Source organism: Corvus kubaryi, unplaced genomic scaffold (genome assembly GCF_017639235.1).
Source record: "Corvus kubaryi isolate FWS band 111438036 unplaced genomic scaffold, C.kubaryi_AGA036_p1.0 37300, whole genome shotgun sequence".
Lineage (NCBI taxonomy): Eukaryota > Metazoa > Chordata > Aves > Passeriformes > Corvidae > Corvus > Corvus kubaryi.
The window spans coordinates 7,807,772-7,827,118 of NW_024581093.1; the positions used below are offsets into that span (position 1 = coordinate 7,807,772).

At 41.5% G+C, this 19,347-nt stretch overlaps 1 protein-coding gene and 1 long non-coding RNA gene across 3 annotated transcripts in view; one reads left to right on the plus strand and one right to left on the minus strand.

Moving 5' to 3' along the window:
• Positions 1–979: 979 nt before the first annotated feature.
• SMPD3 (sphingomyelin phosphodiesterase 3) overlaps positions 980–19,347 on the minus strand; it is a 104,760-nt gene continuing 86,392 nt past the window's right edge. For both annotated transcript variants that reach the window (XM_042027457.1, XM_042027458.1), the window contains 5 exons: positions 16,837–16,992; positions 12,616–12,705; positions 11,718–11,781; positions 6,411–6,573; positions 980–5,582 (listed from right to left, as the gene is read on the minus strand). In XM_042027457.1, coding sequence (XP_041883391.1) covers positions 5,481–5,582; positions 6,411–6,573; positions 11,718–11,781; positions 12,616–12,705; positions 16,837–16,992 — 575 coding nt within the window. In that variant the 3' untranslated portion in view covers positions 980–5,480. The remainder of the gene's footprint in view (positions 5,583–6,410; positions 6,574–11,717; positions 11,782–12,615; positions 12,706–16,836; positions 16,993–19,347) is intronic.
• Positions 6,569–13,756, plus strand: LOC121664269. Its single transcript, XR_006015908.1, has 2 exons — positions 6,569–7,709; positions 11,346–13,756. It is a non-coding gene; the product is annotated as an uncharacterized LOC121664269 (long non-coding RNA).

Consider the following 19,347-nt stretch of genomic DNA (forward strand, 5'->3'; position numbering starts at 1 on the left):
CAGGGAACAGGAAGGAGCTGCAGTTTTCTGTACTTGTTCCTATAACTGTCTGCAATATGCAAATATCCAAGAAATTACTGTGTTTTTAACTTGTAGTTCCTTAGCGCTTTATAGAAGGGAGCCCACTCATGAGCTGCTCACATAATAACAAACTGTAGCAGTGGGAAAATAGGTCAGGTATTGCAAGAGAGGCAATCTGAGAATCTACCACTGGAAAATCAAGTCTGTCAAAGTATAATGCTATGGTAGCATCAGAATGCAGACAAAAATCACCTGTGCAGCAATGGAGAAAGTTGCAGAAATCCGTCTCTAATGTCCTGTCCCACAGGATGGGGTGGTTCCTTCCTGAGGAAATGACAAGAATGTGCGTTGGGCTCTTTCTTACTCATTTGCATTCCACTGATACCATCCTTTCTGCTTGTGGAAAAAATAAATCCTTCAAGGAAGGGTTCCCTACTGGCTTTTGCAGGACTGTTCAGATAGACTAAACCAGTAAAATGGATTCTTTACATTGTTTTGTTAAACCAACAATTGTACAGGAGGTGTGATGTGTGTTTTTTATTTTTGACTGGACAGCACAGAGATAAAAACCTGCTCTGCCTGAGCTCAGGGGCCAGATCACTGTTGTGGTACCCAGCTGTGCACCTGCATCCTCCCTTGTTCCTGCAGTCTGGGGCCAGGCACTGGCAGGCTCCAGTGCAGATCCTTGTCCTTAAAGCAGGGACTTGGCGTGAATGTTCTGCAGGAAGGCTGCACATCTGGAAAACTGCTCAGGGTATCTGTGCAGGGGATGTTTGGGCAGTGCAGGGGGAGTTCAAAGGACTCATTTCTTCACCTTGTATTTTCTGCAGGTTCACTTGAACAGATGTAGCACAATGAGATGTACTTGACCCACCCACCAGACTGTGATTTGGAGTCAGATCTCTGTTGGTGACATCAGTCTCCACATCACAAAACCAGAGAAAGTGACTGCACAGAATCATTTGAGCCTTAAAATTTTATTATCTTGATTGCATCAACCAGTTATTCCTTTCAGCACCAATAAAAGACAAAAACCCCTCCATATTGTTTAAAATACCTTGTTTTTATCAGGTCTGTGATTGTGGTTTTCTTGCAGGTAAAGAAACCAATGAAAATATTTAAATTTTTTTTTAAATACATTTATAACAAAATGTCAGAAGGTGTGTGCTTACCATATAAAAACATTAGGTTCCAGAAGGATACAATACCGAAAAATCATTGAAATAAAAAAAGGTTATTCTTATTATAGGACTTCTAAACCTCAGCAATAATACAAGTCTTTAAAAGCATCAAGATTATATTTAAAACAAGATGGTATGGAAAAGTGAGACCTTCAGTAACAATTTGACCCTCATAAGGGATAAAATTGAGAGGTTTTCAAAGTGCTTGAATTGTATTTCTGTCCTCATCCTGTAGTGCCAGGAGGAGGCAAAACTGCTTCATTTGTGAGCTGATGATATGTGCTGACACTGCTGTGCTGCTGCGTGATCCAGGGTAGCTCAGACACCAAACTGGGGGCAGTCGGATCGGCTTCGTCTGGACCACCAAACAAAGGCCATTAGAAAAAAACCTCCTTATTGGAATTGTGTGTTCCTTAAATCTTACTGTCTTACCCAACAAGTAGGTCTGAGGGTCTGGCCAGACTAACTGAGAGTGTTTCCGGGATAAAACTTTGTCATGATACTGGCACAAGGCAGGTAAACTCCTCCTGCAGCCAGCAGGACACACATCCTCGGGCTGCAGGCTTCTCCTGGAGCCAGGCTCTGGGAATTTCTGTTTGGGTGCTTTAGGCAGATTCTACCAAGTGTCCAGGCTGGGATGGACAAAACTGGGCGCCACTGGAATGAGTAAAATGCCTTTTCCCCCAGCATGAGGCTGGGTGTTACCTCGCTGGTGCTCAGCGGCTCCGTCTCTGGGGTGTGTTTTTGAAGTGACCTAAAGTTAATAATTTTGTCAGGACCTGACACCTTCAAAACTTCTGGAAATGCTTGGTTTTCAATGGTCCTCTTTGGGTCTTTTGTTCACTTGTTCTAGAAGTACTGTTGTAAAATGCAAACTGAACAGGAGAAACAAGATGTTATCAAGCTTTTATAAAAAGGTGATACTTCAACTGCAGTATCCCTGGTAAGGGGCAGGTAATAAACCAAGCATAGTCTTATCACTCACTTCTTGAAGATGCCTGAAATCCCAGTACAAAGTGGGATAAGCATAGTAGAGTAAGCTTGATTTCTTATAAATAACATTCTACTTATAAATTGGGTCATGCTATCCATAAGCAAAGAAGGATTGACATCTAAAAAAGCCTTCCAGGGTTTGATCTCCTGGGCTTGGTCTCTTCAGCCCCGCCCCTTCTTTTTTTTTTTTTTTTTAATTATTATTATTATTATTAATGCAAATATTCTATCCTATAGTGTCTGCCTAAGGCCTGTGATGATTGATATCATGCCAGTACAGGCATTGTCTGAGTGGATTCTCTGTGGGATATTGGATGGAACTGTGGTGGTTGGAGTGGTATAGGCAAAACTCGTTTTTCTCCTGGAGGTCACTGTCCTGGAAGGGGAAGCCTGATCATTCCAGCTCACTGCTACAGACACTCTCTGACCCCTGCAAGCATTGCCGAGGCATCAGAAGGCACAGGATCAATGCAAAAAAACCAAGGAGCATCTATACAGTGATGCCACAATGCTGAACCTCCCAGCATCACTCTTGCAAAGTCACATCCCTAAGACAGTAAATTATAAAGAACTACTTACACTGGTTAAATGTATGTGTATTGTGTAAGAGAACATTTTACAGCTAGCCAGTTCTTGAGCACTGAGGAACTAGGAACAACAAAATCCAGAACAGTTTACTTCAAATTTGAAAAAACATTTCTCAACATATCTCAAAAAGTTGACGAAAGTGGCTGAATTTTTAGTCAGCACAAAACCACAGAACAAATTTTAAAGTAATTTAGATCATGTTAGTTTTACTGTAAGTAATGTAACATTGTTTGGCAGTAGTTCTATGTCCCACACAGTGTCAAATTCAGCTCCTGTAACTGATACTTGGTGAAATTGATATCAAATTGTAATTTACATTGTTAGGAAAACTATTAAAAATACCGTACCTTGTAGTTAGTCTTACTACTGAGAAATAGCTGCTGGGCAGCGCACAAATTGCTACTGGTACTGTTTGGGTTTTTTAAAAAAGGTTAATAAAATACAAGCAAGGTAGAAAACAGGATTAAAAAGCATTGGTTTGGGTACAAGTTTTTCTGAATTGGGTGGAGCAATAAAAACCCGAAAAACACATTGCACATATGTGCACCCTCTGTATAAAGACAGACATACAAAGTGGGAAACTGGTGGTGCACTGGGGTAGTACACTAAAGTCTCTGATTCTGTAAACTTGAATTCCTAATTTTATAAAAAGGGGAACTGAGTATGGTTCCATTTTTGAGTCCCCATGGGTTACACTTCAGACTACCCCATGGTTTGGCACAGTACACTTTTAAGAGGCAGTCTCTGCTGAAGGGACCCCAGGACTGGAAAACGAGGCATAAAATGTTTCAAGACCAGGTGCAGAGGGAGAGTGTGAGCGGTGGCCTTGCTGCCTCCTTGGAATTAGCCAATACTGTTAGTCCTGTACTCTCATGACTATTAAGAGTTTCACTATTTGCAAAATCAGGCTGATCTAAGTACAAGTTCTGTTGTTTACTGTAGCTAACTAAGCAAGTACCAGAGGCTGTGCAGATTGAGATTTCTAATTTAGATCTATTCTGATTTAGCTCAAGCTGATTCACAGCAGGTGTAAACTAAACCAAAACAAGAGCATCCTCAGGAGTTTGTGGGCAGTGTAACTAAAACAGGTTACTTAATGGAGTACATCTAATATTGGGTTAACTCTTCTTAACACAGGGAATTTGTAATGCAAGAGGAAATAACACTAAGGAGATAGGCAGAAGAAACTAAGTAATGGGTAAAACAGAAGGACTCTCATTGTTCTCCCAACAACACAAACCCTCTGAAACTAAATCCCTAAGAAAATCCCAAGTCTCATTATGGACCTGATTCTTAGTTTTTCATTATTTTTGTTAAGGTTACAGAGGCTGGGTAGGTCAGGTCATGGGGACAAGATGGCAGAGGGGAGCCCCACATTTGAAGAGCTTTATTGGAAAGAACCTATGATAAGAACCTATGGTAAGAACCTATGGTAAGACCCCCATTCAGTCTGTGAGTGCAAAACAAATGGAGAATCATGTCTCACAGACATCAAAACAGCCTCTGTTCCTGGGAAGCAGTTACCTAAGGCCAAGAGTCACAGTTATATTCTCTACTCTCCAGCTGGCCACATTCCACTTCCCCTTTAAGTGTACTGATTCCTTTAAAAAATTGTCAGGTTATTCTGCCTTATCAGTCATACACTGTTCTACACCTTTTTCCCCCCAAATGTCACTTATGTTTATTTTTTACTCTATATCTAGCATGCATTTTACAATTCATTTCCCACTTACCCTTTCTAGCTAAGGCAGAATGTTGGCTCTGGTGTTACCAATGGTACTACAGGAATCTATTCACTCTACTGTAACATACATATCCCATACCATAATTCAGAACTGTCCCACGCATGGGAAAGAAAAGACATTACAGGGAAACTGTTTCTTCTTAAGGGAATAAGTTGCATTTAGAAAGCTGAAGGCCTGATTCTGGAGTCATCATTCAGACAAAACAGTTCATAATTCCAGTGGGAACACAGCTGGAATAAGGGTGGAACTGTGTTCTTAAAGTCTTGATTCCAAATCTTTTAATTATCCTTAAATCAGACAGGAAGATACTGGTCTGCAAATTGAAGAGAGTTGTTGTTTGGTTTAAGATCTACCTGTCCTGACAGAAGGGTTTGCCAGTCCCAGGACGCTTTGGCTGGGTCTGGTTTGTGCCCTCCCTTCCCTGCTGCCGTTGCCAGGGATGCTGTGCCCGGTTCCTCTCCGGTGCATGCAGTGCGGGCGCATGCGGCTGCTGCAAGCACGAACTACAACTGTCACAGGCTAAAGAAAGAGAAAAGCTGCAGCTTCGTAATTAGACAAAGAAATGATGCAAAAAACCATTGAGCAGCACTAACTCACAGACTAAGTACAAACTAAATTGTGCTATATATTAGTATAAAAACATGTTTTAGTAAGAATGGCACTGGTTCAGAAGGAATTAGGACTTCCATCTTGGTTCCGTTCGGTCCACAGTGAAAGCATTGTAGTACAGGCCTGCCCTGTTGCCTGAGCCACTTGTGACAGTGGCTTTAGGCCACAGCCCCTTCCATTTCTTCCCTTTTTAGATCCACATTGTTGGTACTTTCTGGGAGTAGCCCAGGTCAGGTCTGGTCATCTCTCCTAACGTGGCACCAGAATAGTTCATTCTTATCCTCTGATATTTTTGAAATATCATTCATGGCTCCCTCTTCTAATCTCTCAGAGCTGGTCAGTTTTAAGGATCATCCTCTCCTGTAGACACCATGAGACGCATTGCTACTGGTAGGTGGTCTGTCAGGCCTGCTAACTGGGTAATAAAGCTGAACTCTTCCACTTCCTGCAGAAGGAAAACAACAGTAAGAAAAGGAGCTGAAAAATCGGTTTGTCATTCCACCCATCAAAACTCAGCCTCTTGGAGGGCTCCCTAGTGTATTACAGAGTGTGTTACAGCCAGGCTTGGCTGGGCTAACACGGAACTGCCACTCAGGGCATGTCAGTGGGCTGCAGGGGATGAGGTGAGGCACTGGTAGCACCCAGCTGAGCTGGTCTGCATGGAATCTATTGTACTTTTTCTTTCTATTTGCAGTAACATCTGTGTTGCTCCAGACAGACTCATCTGCAGTGCTGCAGTAGGTGATCCATGTGCAGAGTATGGTAAACACATGTGAATGAGCTCCTCATTTTCACCCTGGAATGCTGTACAAGGCAAAGTCCTACACTAGGAAGCAGACTGCACCCTACAAGTTCTCCCTCTGGGTAGCTCATGTCAGCTTCTGCCTACATATTGCAGAGTTGTAACTTAGGTGGATTTTCATAGGCTTAAAAAACATCCAGACATTTGAAAAGATTAAAAAATATTCAGACTGCAGGCATAGGAGAAGCATCAAGCAAAACAGTTAGGCAAAAGCTTAAAAGGAGAGAGAAAATGAGGTTGGTTGGTTGTTTTTGAAGAGCAGTACAGCTACCAGTGCTGCTGTGGGAATCCTCAAACTCACCCTAACTTTGTTACAGCTTTACAAACATGGTACCTGCATGCAGAAGTGGAAAATAGCAAAGCAGCAGGTCCTCCCAGGAGTATGGGTTTAATCCAACAGAACAGGCTGCAGTGCCATTCAGACAAGTTTGTTGCGCAAGTTACAGCCTTTTTGGCAACTCTGAAACTTACCACTTTCCATTCCAAGTAGACACCTTCTTCTGTATAGAGCATATAGTCAATCCTCCTCCCATTTCCCTTCAGTGATGCCTTCCTCCCCTTCTGACTGGAACTGTGGTTCTTGCTGGTGGGATAGACTAAATATCCTTTCCTTCCTTCTTCACTTTCCAGCACCCTATTTCATTAAAAAAACAAACAAAACAAGTTTTAATGTTTCTATGTTTGCTTATCCTTTCCAGTTACATGTTACCCAAGTTCTGTCCAAATCCCTGGTAAAGGTAATCCCAGTCCCAAAGGACTGTTAAACCTGTAAAGCACATCTTCTTCCAAATGTGTTTTCCAGTATGAGACTGCACTAACTGCTGACAGTGCTCTTAAAACCCCATGGCAGCCTTGGCATCACTGGTGCTGTCTTAGAACTTCCTTGTAGCCAGGAGAACAAACACTGAGAGGGGAACCTGCTATTGGTACTATAAGGCAGCTCAGAGCCCCTCTGTTGATTTCCAATGTTGCTGAAACTGGCAGAGGAGGAAGTTGTTTCCTGGATTGCTTTATGACAAACCTGAGCACTTTGATACAAACCTCTCCATTCTGATCAGAGCAATTCCTGAAATTACAACATCCAGCTCTACAGACAGCGTGTGGATGAGGACTGGTTTGCAGGAACACACATCTGGGCACATGGTGGTTGGTTTTGAGCAAGTTTCAGCATCAGATTACTGTGTCTTGGACCCCAAGGTCTTACTTCACTAGAAATGACAGCCTAATTTACTTGATTCCAGTATGTGACACTGCAAACTCCTCCACATGGATGTACTCAGCAGGTGTGTTAGCACCACCCCCACCTTGCAAGGCATTACCTGGCCCAAGGCCACATACAGAAGCACTCAAAACTGAGAATTGGTTTTCTAGGTACCAATCTTGTGTTCAAGGAAATAAGATGCTGCTCCCCCATTAAAATACTTATTTTTGGGTGCTTAAACCTTCACTGTAGGTTTTAAACAGAAGACTGTTAAGGCCCTGAGCAACTTGATCTAACTTTGAACTTAGCCCAGCTTCGAATGTGACTTTGGACCAGGTAACCCACACGGGTCCCTGTCACTCTGTTTTTACAGTAATCCTGTGCTGTTCTGTGTTGTTTTGCTGTTGTGTTGGATTTTGAAGGAAACTTGTTTTACCTTCCAGTGTTCTATTTAAAAGCTCTGCCGAAGGAGCACCGAGGAGAACAGACCCAACTGTGTGAGTGAAAGCCGGACTGGGACCCGCCCGTGCCGGGGTTTGTGCTCACGGGTGACATCAAGTCCAGCACAGGTGAGTGGCACAGCTGTGCACGCAGAGGGGGCTGCTCAGGCTGTGGTTTTGCTGTATCTGCCTTACAACACAAACTTGCAAAACCACTTCCTCAAAAATCTCCTTCCTTTACTTACCTGCCAAAACCTGAGCTCAAGGTTCTGTGGTTTCTCTTGTAAGAGTTGATGACACCATTAAGCTGCATCATCAACTGTCTCAAGAGAAACACTGAGCCATGAACTTGGGTCCTAGCAGGCACAAAGCCTTTAATTTCACCTTGGGGAAAAATAAGGTACTTTTGGTCACCTGTTTTTTTAAGACTTGACTTGGATGGGTTTTATGGGGTTAGGTTCAGGAATTTTTTTAATGCATGCATGTGAGATTACAGAATGGAGGAAAAACAAGGGATAAACACGTGATATGTTTTAATGTGTGAGATTCAGATGGTTGTTTGTCAAATTTTGGGGTTTTGGAAGGACCTGAATGGTGGCAGAGGGGACCCAGCAGTGGCTACAGTTGATTAGGTCTCAGTAATGTTATAATCTCTAAGTTTGGGTCAACTGATAGATTCGAGAAGCACTTTATGTGCTTCAGCAGGTAACAGTGACAGAACTCTGATCATGTAGTCATTTGATCAGAACTTTTCTTAACCCCCCCTTCAGACTTAGGGAGGTATTGAAGGTTCTTAGATCTTATTATAATCAGTTTATGAAAGTAAACTTTCTTTTATCTGTTGCTTTGTTTTAATAAGTCACATTAGCTCATTGTCTGCACCCCATTTTGATTCTCCAAAGAGCTCTTGCAAATGATTCACTTCCTTAGATTGTTTTTCTAGGTTGGAAAGGAAGCAAGTTCTTTGATGGTACTAACCTCTTTCAAAAATTATATTTATATTTGGCAAAGCTAATTAAGTAACAAAGTAGAAGAAACTGCTGATTAGCTCTGCAGCACTACTGCAAAAAATATTATTTGCATTAATTTAAAAGATAAATTTGTTTCAGCTTCAGTTATGTCTTTTAAAAAGTATGTGAGTGCTGCATATTCATTTAACCTGCATAAGTGCTCATGGAAGGGAAACATTAATTTCAAATACATGAGCGAAGCAAATTGTAAATGTGTGTGCATGTGCTGCTGCTGAGAACTTGCACCTCTCTGTGCTGTGTTTGCTGTTTGACTCTCCAGGAAGTCGACACAAGTAAAGGACAGCTGGCTCTGCCGTGCTGGCAGTTAAACACTGACAGTTTGAGGGAACATTTCTAATTGTGACTGAGTTGCACAACTAAACCTGATTTTTATCAGAATAATTGTCTTGATTCATAGGATACAAAGAAAGGGAGAATAAAATAATTGGAACTTTGTTTTTCCCTGATGGGTTTTCAGTCCCAAAAACCCCAGAGCTGGAGTGTGAAAGCCCCATCCCTCGGTTGGTTGGTTGTGTAGTGCTGACCCAGCTGCAGTGAGTGAAGGAGCATCAAGAGCAGTGATTGCAAGGGAGCCATAAAGCAAAACTCCCTCATCCCAAACCTCGAAGGACCACCTCTCATTCCAGCCAGAAGCACCTGAGCTAAGGAAGACTTTTCTCACTGGTGTTGCAGCCTTTAGCTCAACTGTGAGCCCCTGTCCAGCAGTGGAGACTGGAAAAAATTGCATTTAAATTTTTTCATAACTGTGCTGGAGTGTGGTCTCCTAGACCTGCCTCTGGTCAGGGTTCAGAGATAAAAATGGGCTTATTCCAGTGCTTAACTTGAAGATGACAACCATCTCTGTGAGATGGGATTATTTGCATGCATTTCTTGAAGCCTTTCTGAGCAGAAGCTTGTGTGGCTTCCAGGACTGCGGCAGGGCCCAGGTTGTTACATCTAGCTAATTAATTGTTTGATAATTGTAATGACCTGCTCATTATTTCTACCAAGTCTGATGTTTTGCGTATGCTGTGCTTAACGCAGAAGAGATCGTTAAGAACGAGTTGTTCTGCTGCTTTTATGGCCTATTTATTTTAGTAATGCGAAATACTTAATTTTATTTATAAACCAGAGAAGAGTGCTGATGAAGAAATAATTCTCTGGATAGCTGACATTGACAATTTAAATATCTGTAAAGCTTCATCAAGGTTTATTATAGAAAAATTTGAGAATGGATCAATTCTAGGTGGTACCCTGGTTTGCTGTGTATATGAAGAGTATTCGTTAGCTACCTAGTGCCCCACAGCTACTGTGCTATTTAATATTTAAATGTCTTTAAAGTCCAGACCCCATTAATTGCTTTAAATTTCTCTGAATTTCTTTGCAAATTCCCTGTTTGCCAGTCCCTTGCAGAGACAGCAGGACAGGTTCCCTTGGCCTCTCATGGAAACCATGGCTTCTCCAATACATGAGCACCTCCACATAATGCACACATGCAGAGCCCTGTTTCCCTGCAGAAAGAGCCAGGGGAAATTACAGTCTCATTGAGGGGTTTTTCATCAGTGCAATAGAATTATAGCACATTGCAGAAAATTGAAAGCCACACTTAGCAGGCAAGAAGTCTTATTCATGTTCTGTTCCCAGCACTCAAGGCTGTTTTCCAGTTATCACATCCTGAGGTGCTGTGCATACTCAGAGGTAGCACAAGTAGTATTCTGAATTCTTTATTGATCATTTGCTTGCTCCCTATTTAATCAGTCATGTATTTGTCAGTGGAACGTAATTGCTGAATACAAGTAACTCTTTAGGGAATAAAACATAATACCCCAAAAGGAATTTAATGACACGCTGTCTGAAAAGGCCACTTTAAAACACAGGGCTTGTTTGGGTTTTGTTTCTTTTGTTTGTTTGTTTGTTTTTGCTTTGTTTTGCTTTTCTTGGGGGATGAAAGGGGTTAGGTTTTGTTTTGGTGTTTTGGTTTTTTTAAAATGCTCCAAGCCTGCTTTTGGAGGCATAAAATACAATGTTGCACCCCCAGAGAGATTTGCATTTACAAACTTGATTCTAGGGCCAAATTTCTTTATTTTTGTTTTCCAGAAGTCCCTTTCACATATATTAAAGTTATGTTGAGTAGTGACAATATCTACTGCCTATAATGTACCATTTCCATTATGCGAGTCAACAGAAACATCTGGACTGACTTCTTAATTTAAATAATTTTACCTCTGTAGTATATTTTGGTAATGAGTAGTTAGAACATCTTCTATGGTTAGTCATGATGATAAGGTATTTATTTAGCACAGTAAACTTGCCTTCATGGTGGAGAAGGTGACAAAAGGATTGCCACATTCATTAAGTGCTGCTCTAAAATGTACAAAGCTTATTAATTTCTCTCCACTGCCATATTGTTTAACAAATAGGTATTCAAGAAATACATCTTAAGACTACTGCTAATTAAGATTTTTTTGTATTTCTCATAACCCCACTAGCTCAAACCAAGGACACTTGTTTCTCAATATCAAACACTCTTTAGAAGTGATGCTGCACTAGTATCACTGGAAGATCCTAAGCCGTATTCCTAGTTCTGTCTGATGTGCTATTTAATTCCTCTCTGTATTTGTGAGCTGGTGCTTTTAGGTGTATTGAACTCTGTGATGAATGGGTAACTCAGCAGCTGTTGGGCTGGGGGTGGTATTTTAAACTTTATGGGCTTTTTGAGGAAAACTACATTTCCTTTTGTTGCTGCCCTTTACAGTGCTGTGACCACAGAACTGGCTGCCTGCAGAGATTTTCAGAAAAGCTGTCCATGTACCCTTTTTGGGAGTGCTTGGAGTTTCTTGTGCTATGGGCCTGCCCAAGTAGGAAGCTCTGGAGACAAACAGACACTGCCTGCAGCTGCTGTCATCACCCACTGAAGCCAACCTTATTTGACTTAGAGAACCAGCCTCTTTTCCTTCCCCTTTTATACTCTTCCCCAGACTACCCTGGGTAAAAATTTGGTTATTTGTTTTGTTTTCAGTCCATAAAATACCTCTCACTCTGAACATATGAAATGTTAAACAGCAAGCAATCAACATGCTTTCTACACAACTGTCTAAAACATGTGAAAAGGTTAGGAATTGCATACTTCTGTAGGTTATCTGGGGTGCACACTTCTTCATCATATAACCCTTCAGGATCCAACAGGGTACCTGTGAACAGAAAGGGAGATGTGAGTGTCCCATCACAGCTCCTGGGATGTGCCTCCTGGGAAGTTCCCAGAGGAGCAGGTGTGTGGGAGAGTGGGGACTGCTCTGACTGAGAGCACACTGTGTTCACTTCTCCTCTCTCCAGACCTCCCTACTGCCTGCCACCTTGCAAATGTCTTCACACTTCCACTTCCTCAGCCCACATGTCTCTGATTTTTTTTCTCCTACCACAGAATAAAGCCTCATTATTAAAAAGTTCTACTTATCTTTATTATCTTCAGTTATAAAAGCTCCTCTGGAGAAAGTATTAATTCCTGTTCTAAAACTTCAGCAAGTTCAACTGAGTCTCACCTGGTATTAATATCTCAGAGTTCCAGGAAATCTTTTACAATACAAACCTTACAAGTTCGTAGAGTTGATTTGCTTTGTTACATCCTCACTGACAGTATTTATTGAGCACCAAATGGAACACTCTGATCAGAAGCTGCAGGCTTTCACTGCATGCACAAAGCACAGAAACAATAATTTGGCTTCCTTCCCCTCCAAGTAATCTAGAGATTATTTTAAAAGTACAATATGTGGGGAAGGCATTCAGGTAGCTTGATGCATGAGTTCTGGAAAGTGGACTGAAGTTCAAGATCTCTGTTTGGGTCTTAATTATCATTCCACAAGATATTGTTAAGGTCTATAAAATTTATGTTATAAAAATACCCCTTATAAATATTTGTCCTCCACCAAATTCTTTCTGCTGGTCAGCTGAAGCAGCTGCTGCTTAGAGCTGGCTGTGGGTGACAGACAGGGAGGTGTTCCCACACTGAGAGCTAGAGAAGGACTTACCGATCGCCCAAGGTTTATCCTCCCCAGGACCAACTCGACATGGGTCTTTGTAGTGTGTAAACAGAGAATGCTGTTGCTCCAGCTTGTCCTCTGCAGGGAAAGAACAACCCCAAGAGAAGGCACATCAGCTCCTGGTTGTGAACCTCTGCACAATTGTGTGTTCTGCCACAAGAGGAACACCAAGCCCTCGTTTCTCCTCAGTATAAATACCTAGGTTTGATTTGAATCACTTCAGCCGTAGCTTTACTGCACAGCAGGATCTTGCCTCAGTCAGAAATTCCAGCAAATGTTTGCTAATAAAAGTGCTTTCCTATGCTTTCTTGCAAAGTCTTTTCTGTGAAAGATATTCTTGGTAGTTTTAGCTCTAAGCTGAAGTGAAAATTTTCCAGTGTATCTCCTCTCTCTGCCATTGCTTTGCTTACACAGTACAAAACTCTTGTTGAGATAGAACACCCAGAGGAGAGCTGGGCTGGCTTCCCAGTGGCAAAAGGAATGGCTGTTTGTGGGCATATTTACACATCTCAGTAAGTTTGAAGATAAAACCTTATGCTTTCTTTGCTTCAGAAGAATTCCCTGACTGAATGTTTTCCAAGCTATAACAGATAAGGGAAAGGACAGGCAATTGATAATTTGCTTGGGATGTTATCTACAGCATTAAAGCCATTCTAAACATAATCAGCATGACCTATCAACCTAAAATTAAATTCTTCCTAGTTGCTACTGTGCTCCTTGCATTGAAGGCATCCAGCACATCAAGCTCCTAGGATCACTTGGTAAGATATCCCACAAAAATGAGCACACCAGCATTTCAGAGCCTGAGCAAACCAGCAAGTTCCAGTTCTGTGTGTGCTGCTTATCAATGCAGTCGCCATAGCCAGGAAACAAACTGGAACGTGAAAATGCCAGTGGCTACAATTCCACTGTTAAATGGCAAAGGAACTGCAAACAGCTCCTGAAAACTTCCTTACAGCACTTAACACCTTTTACAAGGTTAGAACATCTTAGCAACACTTGAAGGCTCTCTCTTGGGATCGTCAGAATATTCACCTGAGTTTGGAGCTGCTGCTGCTGTCATGTATTTGTCCCTGTCTGTGTGCCAAGAGAATGTGCGAAATGGGAAATAAAATCTGAAACAAAACTCTGAACTGTGAGCTGTGTCTCTTAGACAGAGCCCAGTTCACACACCAAGGATCACATCAAATCTCCTTGTGTAAAACGCTGGTCTTGCCAAGTGAAGAAGCTGCTGATCTCTCTGCTGAACAAAAAGGTGGAGTGAAGCAGTGCTGTGCTCGCAGCTGTTGGCTAGTTTGCCGTTTTGTTATTCACAGTCTTTAGTACAGCTGACTGACAGTTCATCCATCTCATTACGTCTTTCCAGCTGGCTCTTGTAAAGCTCTCAGTCTTGAGAACATCCTCAAAACTGCAAGGAGATTGAAAAACTAATTTTTCTGGGAATCCTGGGGTTGTGGCACATGATTGAAGGACTGACCCTCTCTAAGTTCTGCCAGGTGGGCAATGCAGAGAATTCTCTTTCTGTCTGAGCAGCCAATGGGTTTGTTTAATATTTATGGAAAAGTAGAAGTTGAAATCTTTGCCATTTTTCATATCTCTGAGTTTTCCCTTGTTGTATCATTTGTCTACACAATCTCCCTCAAAGCCAAGATAGATTAAAAATTATTCATTTACAACTGTGGCACTGACCATGACAAGTCATAGCTGATGACAAAAAACTTTACCCATCTGTTTGGAAGGCTTTTTTTTATGCTAAAAGCTTTAAAAACATAATGGACTTTTACATAAGTCAGTCCAAAGCAACATGACAGTAGGTAACTTTCTAATAACATTCCCACTAAGTGTGAATTCCCTGTATAATGTTGCCATAATGTTCTGTAAATCTGGAGGGGAAAACTGAGTTGCAGAAAATTTGTCATAAACGTAAGGTCACTCATGGATCTAAAGATCTTTGAAAACTGTACTGTCAATATAACTAAGAATAGAAGCTTGGTATTCACTAAAACATTAATTAGCTGTTGAATCAGTCTGTGGAGTGGGAAAGGATACAGAAAATCATAAAGAGAATTACAGGAAGCTGAATATTGCTTAAAAAAACCTTAAGATACTCAATTAACCTATAATGCTAACAAATGTCCCTAAAACAATGAGTAATGTAAGAATGGAGGAGAGAACTTTAAAACATTGCATTAATCTTGCTTAGTACATATGGAAAGAAAGTAATCTGAAAATAAAAAAATTAAATAGCCAGCTTAATTCCAGTTTCCAAGCTGGGTGCATTTTAAAGGGGAGGGTAAACAAGCGTCAGAGATAGTAAAGATAAAATTAATTTTTATAACCCGTTTTCAATCCTCTTTAGCAGCAGTTGCAACGTTTACAACTATTATTTGCAAAAGGAAATTGTTATTTTTACTTTTTCATTAAAAAGACAGCTCAGAATTGCATTAATTATGCTCTGTACTTCTTGTGCAAGATCTTGGGTAGAGTGCCAACACTTCTCAGGTGGAGAGTCCTGACCATATGTTCTGCCTCACAGCTTCACTCCCATCTCTCTCCTCATGCTGCAGAGCCCATTCACTCTCGATTTGTGATCTGACTGGGCAGTCTCCCATTTAGTTTGCAGCAGCTTGTTTATTTCCTTGATGGACACCTTTGCCTCCAGGCCACTCCATCCAGCCAACAACGTTGCAAGTGAAATGGTCAAATCACAGCAGATGTGTCTATTTGTGTCCCCAGCTTCTGCCTCTCTTGCCCAGCACTGCTGCAGCCCCCTGGGCTTATGTGGCAGCTTGGGCAGCTGAAGAGCTGTTACTGACCACTTCCTTCGTGTACTCCCTCAAAAACTCACCACCACTGCTGCATTATACTTCACCCTAAGATGTGTTTGTCTGACTACAGCATTCTGTAGCCACTGCCACTTACTGCTCACCTCCACCATTCAGAGCACTGGCCAGCACCTCTCTAACCATTCCAAGTTTCCTTTGGATCCCAAGTTGTGATGGATTTACTGTTTGTACCTATGAGCTAGAAACGAGTGAGACAAGGGCTGGGGTTTGGGTTGGTGGTCTTTTCTACCCAAGTAAACGTTTCTCCAACTTTCCTAAAATCCTCCATTTCAAGTGTCTGATACAAGTAGTGAGATTAGAGATAATAGTTTGGGGGTTTTAGATCAGACAATGCTTTTTGTTACAATTTCTTCTGGTTGCTCTCTACCTCAGTTACCTGAGACTTCTTATAAAGACTACAGAATCCACTGGCTGCTGTTCCCAAATTCACCTGTTCATCCACAAACCCTGATCTGAATTGCTGAATCTCACTTTGGATGCTGCAGCCTGAGCTCCCCTGGGCACTTTCCCTGTGTCCCCCCTCCCTGGACCTGCCCTGTGCTCTCTGTGGCAGCATTTCAGCTGTGGCCCCTCAGCCCCAGCCACTGGTCCATGTGCCAGCTCCACACCAGCAGGGAGCTCTGCTGGATGCCTGAGCTGGACAGAGCAGGGAGGCACAGAGGATACACGGACACAACGCTCTGCACTCCATGTTGGCAATTTAACTGTTAACACAGCATAATATTCATGTTTGGAAAAAGCTTCCATCTCTGTGAACTCACCACCAATTAATTATGGTTTTGTGGAGTTCTTTTTCTAGTACCCTCAGCATTCAATTAAAAGAAAAAACAAATTTCTTTAAAAAAACCCAAAAGTACATAGCATGAGTTAATTTTTTTCCAAGATTGATTCAGCAATGTTGAATTCTCTCTGCAGCATTAGTCTCCTATGCATATATGTACTACTAAATTATTTTTAACTGCATGAATTTACTACTTTTTCTCCACAAAAATCCCATAGCATACATGTCTCTCATCAGTAATTAAAACTGTAGGACAGTAAGTGTCTACCTAATTCAAGTGAAGCTAAACCACTGTATCTGTCCTCATTATTGCTATCACAAGTCACAAATTATTGCTCTTTGTGCCTTAAAACCCATCATGCTTAATTATTCCACAAAGCTCATGGGATGAGCCAAGGGGAGTAGCTGACACTTAAAGCTCATACCTATTTTAGAAGTGTCTGTAGCAATTAAGTTTTTCCTAGCAAAAGCCAGTCATAATTTAGTATATAGTCATATACTGCTATAACCCACAGGGATCAAGAACATTCCTATTCCTTTTCAGGACTGGTAGACACCAGGAAAAGGCAAACCTTGTCTTACCAGAGGAGCAGTTATCGAAGTTGAGATCTCCACAGAGTACATCAAAAGCCACCAGCTCCTCTGGATTGGCTGTACTGGAGGAGGAGGTAGATTTTCTGAATTCAGACAGCCAATCTTGAAGCATATCCAGTTGCTCACATCGAACAGTAGTGTCTCCTGCAGCAAACAGACAAACAACCAAAACAAGGAGTGAGACCTCCTTCTAGAATGTTACTCAGCCACGTATCAGTTGCTGAGCTATTGGCAGACATCCAATTTCCTGAGAAAAAGGCTGCAAGACAAGAAATTATGTGGCCAGAAGTGCACTCATAGTGTTTAGCCTGTTAGGAAGTCCAGTAGGAACAACACTTTTCGATGGTTTTAAGTATCTCCTTCTGGAACCAGTCACATCTGAAGAAATGAGAAGTGCCCTGTGCTACAGAAAACCAGCCAAAATGATGTCTCTTGCTGTAGGAGAATCTGATGCACTACATTTATAACCAGAAATTCAGAGTTAAAATCCTACTTCAGGCAGAACTACACAGTATGTTCTGGGGTAAATCACTTGATCTTGCTTTGCTTTCTAATTTTTAAAAATGAAAAGTTTAACTTTCAAGTGTAAATAGTAAATATACATCAGTGTTAAATTCATCTTACTTATACTGTAGTAGTCCATCTGAGGATGAGTTCTATTTATGTTCACATAAGAATGCCTAAACTGAAAGTATTTTTTCATATTTCTAAAGGCACGTGTTAGAAGCAGGTTTAGGTAGGCAGGAATTCAGAAATAAAGAACTAGATTCTTTTCACCAGTTCTGGGGAGTTACACCAGGATGTTTTACATGAAAGGGCTGAGATTGATTGGTTGCCAAATGGAACCATCTGACACACAAAATAGCTCTTTAATTACAGCAACTAACCACCCTTAACTTCAAGCACATTAGGTGACATGAAGTCTAATAAAAAATGATTCCTGTCTCTCTCTTACAATGATTACAGCAAATCATTTTGATGTGGGCAAAGGAGCAGATAGATACATTCTAGAAACAATTCTTTACCATATTGTCTTCCCTTTTCATTTTCACTGTCCCTACAGTTAACAGCTATAATTTTGCTTGTTCCAGATTTTCAAAGATATATCAAGTCAGAACATTACTTTTCTTCAAAGTAAAAGATTTGTCTTCAAATGCCAGAATCAGAAGGAAAATCAGTAAACCCAAAATTACTTAGTCTGAGTAGAATTTTACTTTCACATAATTTACTACTTTGTAAAACCTATTTAAAACATGTATGTCCAGAGCTGCTTTTAGAGGCCACTGTGGAGATGGTGAATATTTAAGTCTACACCCTCACAGTTTATTAATCACTCATCTCAACTGCAGCTGTCACCAGGACTCTTTAGGGACTCTTAAAAAATGAGCTCTGCAGCCTTAGCACTGTTACTGCATTAGTACACACAGACTCCAGAGTCCTGGAGTCCCATTAGGACTTCACCTTCCAACCACTATTACCCTGTGAAGGGTTGGAATTTCAACAACATCTCAGGGCAGGGGTGAGCAGGAAGGTGTTAAAGCAACAGTTAAAAGCAAACAGAATCAGAAATGTTCAACCAAGGATTATTTGACACCATACTAAGTAATTAAAAGAAATATTGAAAAGACCATGAGTAGGGAAGGAGGGTTCTAAGTAGGTTCTGACACTGACTCATCTCTTCAGGCTGGTAATTCCAACAGCAAAAAATCTGATCTTTTTCTTCTGCTTGTGTTACTCCCAATAAACCTTTACCAGCTGGGCTGTAATATAAAAGCAGATGCAAGCATTTCCCAGATCTATTCCCTAACCTACAGTTTCTAGTTACTTGTACCTCAGGTTTACATCGTACCCTACTCACACAGCTTGACACAAATCCAGACCAACTTACTCTTGGGAAAGCCCCTTGCTATGACAGCACAAGAAAGCCCTACAGTGAAGATGGAGCTAAACAAAAGCACAGCAAATAGGTCACATGGAATAAATAGAGCCTGGAGCAGGTGACACTCACTACAAAAGGTGTGCGTGACTAACAGATCCATTCTGCTTAGATCAAGATAGGGGCAAAATTACAGATTCATGGAATGTATCAGCTTGTGAAAGGGACCTCTGGAGATCATCCAGTCCAGCCCTTCTGCCCAAGCAAGGGTCACCTACAGCAGGTTGTTCAGGACCATGTCCAGTTAGGTTTTGAAAATCTCTGTGGTGGGAGACTCCATAACCTCTGGGTAGCCTGTCCTGGTGCTTCGTCATCCATGCAATGAAAACCATTTTCCTCTGTTTAAATGGCATTTCAGTTTGTGCCAACTGCCTCTTGTCCCTTTACTGGACCCCACTGAGGACAGGCTGCCTCCATGTTCCTTGCACCCTCCCATCAGGTATTTACACTTTGACAAGAGCTTTCTCCTCCTGAAGATGTCCCAGGTTTCTCATTCCTGGTGAAGCTTATCCAAATTCATGGACTGTCCTCCTTTTGCAGCATCTGAATCTTCCTCTCCTGTC